This window comes from Ctenocephalides felis, unplaced genomic scaffold (assembly GCF_003426905.1).
Source record: "Ctenocephalides felis isolate EL2017-DRISC unplaced genomic scaffold, ASM342690v1 CF-g0.4_SCAFFOLD_03450, whole genome shotgun sequence".
Classification (NCBI taxonomy): Eukaryota; Metazoa; Arthropoda; class Insecta; order Siphonaptera; family Pulicidae; genus Ctenocephalides; species Ctenocephalides felis.
This window is the reverse complement of record NW_020539604.1, coordinates 15,300-20,565: the sequence shown is the minus strand read 5'-3', so window position 1 is coordinate 20,565 and position 5,266 is coordinate 15,300. Positions and strand designations below refer to the sequence as shown.

Below are 5,266 nucleotides of genomic sequence, written 5' to 3'. Positions count from 1 at the left end.
GTCAACAAAAAAAAGTTTTCTTTTTCGACGAGATGTATAAAGTGTCCAAAAGTTTTGTCCAAAAATTAGACAAAAGTGGTAACCAAAAGCTGTAGTTATGTGACTAGTGCTTAAAATAAAACATGAACAAAAAAAAGTTAAAATCAAATAACAACAAATGATCAACAAAAAAGTTTTGGATTTGTTTTTATTTTATTTTCCCAAAGTTTTTTTTCAATTTGTGGTGATGTGGTGAACAAAAGTTGTGTGGTGACTTGTTTTTTGGATACAGTGACTCCAGGATTAACCAGGATACTAGATAGTATGATTAATTAAGTATATATTTTACTTTAAGTTTTGTTAAATTTTAGACAAAATGGCTACGCCCAAATTTTTTATCCTATTATTTTTTGTGGTATATGGTGTCCATTCTTTGTGTCAATACGAAAAGGATGAGACTACCAAAGTGTTATCCAAAACCCAAATGTCGTGTAAAATCAGGACGTTGGAACGTAGTTCCGAAAACTTTTCAAATTTAGGTGTCACCGTCCAAAAATTAGAAATTTTGACCAAATTCAACATATCTTGTAACGAGATGTTGCTCTTCGAGAGCAACATCGGGGACGGTTTGTTCCTGATATTCCAGGCTTTAAACGAGTTGAATATAGAAAATTGTAAGTTTTTATTCTTACCTAAATTTGCATTTCACGGTTTGAGCCAACTTAAAAAACTATCAGTGAAATCTAATAACCAACTCTGGGGCGCTAATAAAAACTTGAACATATCCCAAGAGTCGTTCCAGGGTTTGAACGAACTCCAAAGCCTAAACCTGGCAGGTAATAATATAAATTTGTTGCAACAGAATACTTTGTGTCCTTTAAAATCTTTGCAGACCTTAAATTTGACTGATAATCGTATCAAATCTGCAAACGAGTTAGGGTTTTCTGCAGGTGCAGAACGTTGTTCTGGAGGCGAAGAATTGGTGACTTTGGATCTGAGTTACAACAGGTTGGCAAATATTGGTGATTTTTGGCAAATTTCGAAATTAAGGCGTTTGCAACAACTGCACTTGCAGCATAATAATATTACAGACGTGTCCAGTGAAAGTTTGATAGGTTTGACTAGTCTAAGGATCCTAAATTTGTCGTTCAACAAACTTGAAAGTTTACCAAATTTCTTGTTATTCAATTCAAGAGAAATCAGGGAGATTCATTTGCAAAACAATTTGTTATTCGAGTTACCCAAAGGTTTGTTTCATCGTTTGGAACAACTTTTGGTGCTTGATTTGAGTTCTAATCAACTGTCCAGCCATCATATTGATGAAAATATTTTTACAGGTTTGATCAGACTTATTGTTTTGAATTTATCCAACAACGCGTTGACACGTATAGACTCCAAAACCTTCAAAGATTTGTTCTTTCTACAAATTTTGGATTTAAAAAACAACTCCATCGGATACGTTGACGAAAACGCTTTCCTACCTTTGTACAACTTGCATACCTTAAACTTGGCTGAAAACAGGTTGCACCAAATCGATAACAACTTGTTCAACGGTTTATTTGTTTTAAGCAAACTGACTTTAAATAACAACTTGATCAACTCCATAGACATCAACGCTTTTAAAAATTGCTCGGATTTAAAACAACTCGATTTGAGTTCTAACCAAATCACCAGGATTCCTAAAGCAATCCAGGATTTGCAGATGCTTAAAAGTTTAGACTTGGGCGAAAACTTGATTGAAAATGTTGAGAACGACAGTTTCAAAAATTTAAACCAACTTACAGGTTTGAGGTTAATAGACAATCGTATAGGCAACTTGTCCAAACCAATGTTCCAAAATTTACCAAACTTGCAGGTTTTGAATTTGGCTAAAAACAAAATCCAGCAAATTGATAGGGATACTTTTGATGGTAACCAGAATTTAGAAGCTATACGCCTGGATAAAAATTTTCTGATGGACGTTGATGGTATTTTTTCAAGTCTGTTGAACCTACTGTGGTTGAATTTGTCGGAGAACAATTTGATTTGGTTTGATTACGCTTTTGTACCATTTAACCTAAAGTGGTTGGATATCCACAACAACTATATAGAAGTTTTGGGTAACTACTACAAAATCCAGGACAAGTTGAAACTAAAAACTTTAGATGCTAGTCATAACAGATTGACGGAAATTTCTAACCTGAACATACCTGATAGCGTAGAATTATTGTTTATAAATAATAATTTTATTAGGAAAATCCACGCTAACTGTTTTTACTATAAAAAGTACCTAACCAGGATTGATTTGTACGCGAATGAAATCAAACAAATGGATTTGAATAGTTTGAAGTTGCCTAAGGTTTTGGAAAACTCTGGTGGCAAAACCAACACAGAAATTTACCTAAGTGGTAACCCTTTCCGTTGTGATTGCAGCATGGACTTTTTGCTGAATATAAATAATATTTCCAACAACGATTTGATAACGCACAGGTATCCCAAAATCATGGACTCGGAGAACATTGTGTGCAACGTTGAAAACAATGTAAGAACCAGCAAAACTTTACAACTAAAAACAATGAAATCCTCAAACTTCTTGTGCGAGTACAAGTCCCACTGTTTCGTCTTGTGCCATTGTTGTGACTTTTTTGCTTGCGAATGTGAAATGATATGCCCATCAAACTGCAAATGTCTAAACAATCTCAACTGGTCCACCAATATTGTAGATTGTGGAAGTTCTGCCAATAATGGCACCAGTAGTACAGAGATACCAAAAAATATACCCTTTTACGCAACTGAAATTTATTTGGATGGTAATAATTTCCAGAAACTTGACAACCATGTTTTTATTGGACGCAAAAACTTGCAAAAGTTGTATTTGAACTCGAGCAACGTCGAGGTGATTAGTAATGAAACTTTTGCTGGTTTACTCAACTTGCAAACTTTGGACTTGTCTAATAATAAACTACAAGTGTTTGAGGGTTTTGAATTTGTTAACTTGGACGCGTTAAAAGAACTATATTTACAAAATAATCAGTTAACCCATATTGATAACACAACTTTCAAGGGCTTGACCAGTCTGGAGGTTTTAAGACTGGATGGCAACAAATTAGTCAACTTCGTTGACTTGAACATGAAAACCATGCAAAAAATTTGGCTAGGTTCAAACCAGTATGCATGCTGTTGCAAAAACTTGCAAAAAATCGCTAGTTTTGTCCAAAACAACCTGCTAAAAATCCAAGACTTATCCAATTTACACTGCGTTTCAGGTGGCGTCATCCAACGTTTAAACATCGAATCCGACAAAAACGTTTGCTCAGAATTCTACGTCAAAAACAATGAAATTTCACAAGACTACATCTACTTACTAGCCACTGTACTCATTCTATTCCTTCTAGTAATCTTCAGCATCCTACTATGCTTTGTTTTTAGAAAAAGTTTGAAAATCTGTCTGCACTCCAAATTTGGTGTCACCTTATTCGACCAACCAGAATTCGATAACTTGTTGTACGATGTAATGATTTTGTACAGTGAAAAGGATTTGGAGTATTTGCAGAAGTATGTTTTGGTGAATTTGAAGGATAAGTTTAAGATTTGTTTGTTGCATCGTGATGGACAAGGTACAAGTGTCCAAGAGAATTCTGAGAACTCCAAACGCCTAGTTTTGATTTTAACGCGCAACTTTTTGCAAACTGAGTGGATTAAACCGAATTTGCGCCAGGTTTTTAGAAATTTAGCAATCCAGAAACGTCTGGTAGTATTAAAGGACCAGAAACTACACAGGCATGACCTGGATGAAGACTTCAAACCCTTTTTGAAGACTGCTAAAGATGTGATATCCACTGATGATAAAAACTTTACAAAACGCTTGCTGTACAATTTACCGAAAGTTGGTAAGAATTTGCAGCAGCTGCAAAATCTGACAGCAACTACTTATACTTTAGAGAATAACACGACAACAGGTGCCATTAGGCAACAGAATTGTGTCAACGTAAACGCCAAGGCTGATATGTACGATTTTGAAAACTACGAAGAAAACAATTACTCGTCTGCGACGACTTGTACACCTTCTCCAAAATTTGCCAAAAAGAACATGAGGAAGTTCCAGGAAAAGGAAAAACCTTACACGCAACGTCCAAATTCCTCAAATGCCACTGAACACATCTACTCCAGCATAGACTCGGATTATTCCACCTTAGAACGAAGAAATCTACGCCAAAATAACTTCGATCCAAATTTCGGTCAGCATCCTCCTAATTTTGGTCAACTGCCTCCGAATTTTGGACAAGTTCCTCCGCCTAATTTTAGGCAAATCGACCCTAGTTGGGTGGGTCAATTCACGCCCAATAGGGCGAATAGTCCTAATAATTTCTTGGATAGGCAGTCGCCCAATTTTATGAATCAGAATTTTAATCATAGTTTAAGACAGGCCAGTCAGAGGGGCAGGGGCGGTGATAATTCTAGGCATGTCCAGGCTTATCTGGTCTGAATTAAGGATAAAAAATTAGGGAAAGGGAAATTTTTGCCAAGGGAAGTATGGATGGATTTGATGGGTACGATGATTGAGCCTAAATTTGTTTTAAACTGGTAAAATAGGTTGTCGAGGAAGCCTAAATATTTTTATGTCTGTAGGTTTCGTTTTAGGCTTTCAGGATTTAGAGCCAAAATTTCTGGCCAAATCTTTTCGTGCCCCAAAATTTTGGAGTCAACAAGCCTAATTGTTCCTGGTTTTTGTTCAGTTTTGAATCAGTTGATCAGGTTTGTCCAGTTTCATAGATTTTATGACTTAGACATCTTGTAATAGGTTTCAGGATTTAGAAAGATAAATTCAAGCCTAAAATTTTACACTAATCCGAGATCTAGATTCAAGTTTTCGAATAAATGAAACAATTTAAAATAAAAATAAAACATTTATTAAATTAAAAAAAAATATTAGATACATCCTTGATGATATCAATTTTAGTTTTAAAAACAATTAAGCTAAGCCGCGAGTATTTTCTATTTCGAGTAGTTTCAATTAATTAATTTTAAAAATCCTAATTATTTTTTTGTTTGATAAAATGTGATTTCAAAAATATTTAAATATCTTCAATTTCCTTGACTTGTCCATTCATCTATAGTTATAGAAAATTTTTCTCCTTTATTTTTCATACAGTTTATTTCATTTATAGTTTCATGTTTCATAGATTTGTAAAAGTTGTAAATAAGTTCCATAACTCTAGAATTATTCTGTGGTAAGCAATTTCGTTTTTGTAATGACTCTCTTATAAACGAGCTATTTATTATGCAATTAATTGATAGTCCATCTAAT

General features: G+C 34.4%; 1 protein-coding gene across 1 annotated transcript; it reads left to right on the top strand.

The window, feature by feature from the left end:
• The first annotated feature begins 355 nt into the window (after positions 1-355).
• Positions 356-4,444, top strand: LOC113382471 (toll-like receptor 7). The gene has a single exon (XM_026620820.1). The coding sequence runs from the start codon at positions 356-358 to the stop codon at positions 4,442-4,444; it is 4,089 nt and encodes a 1,362-aa protein (XP_026476605.1).
• Positions 4,445-5,266: the final 822 nt, after the last annotated feature.

What these genes read in the sequence shown, in the direction of transcription:
- LOC113382471 (XM_026620820.1), top strand. Translation starts at nt 356, where the DNA reads ATGGCTACGCCCAAATTTTTTATCCTATTATTTTTTGTGGTATATGGT.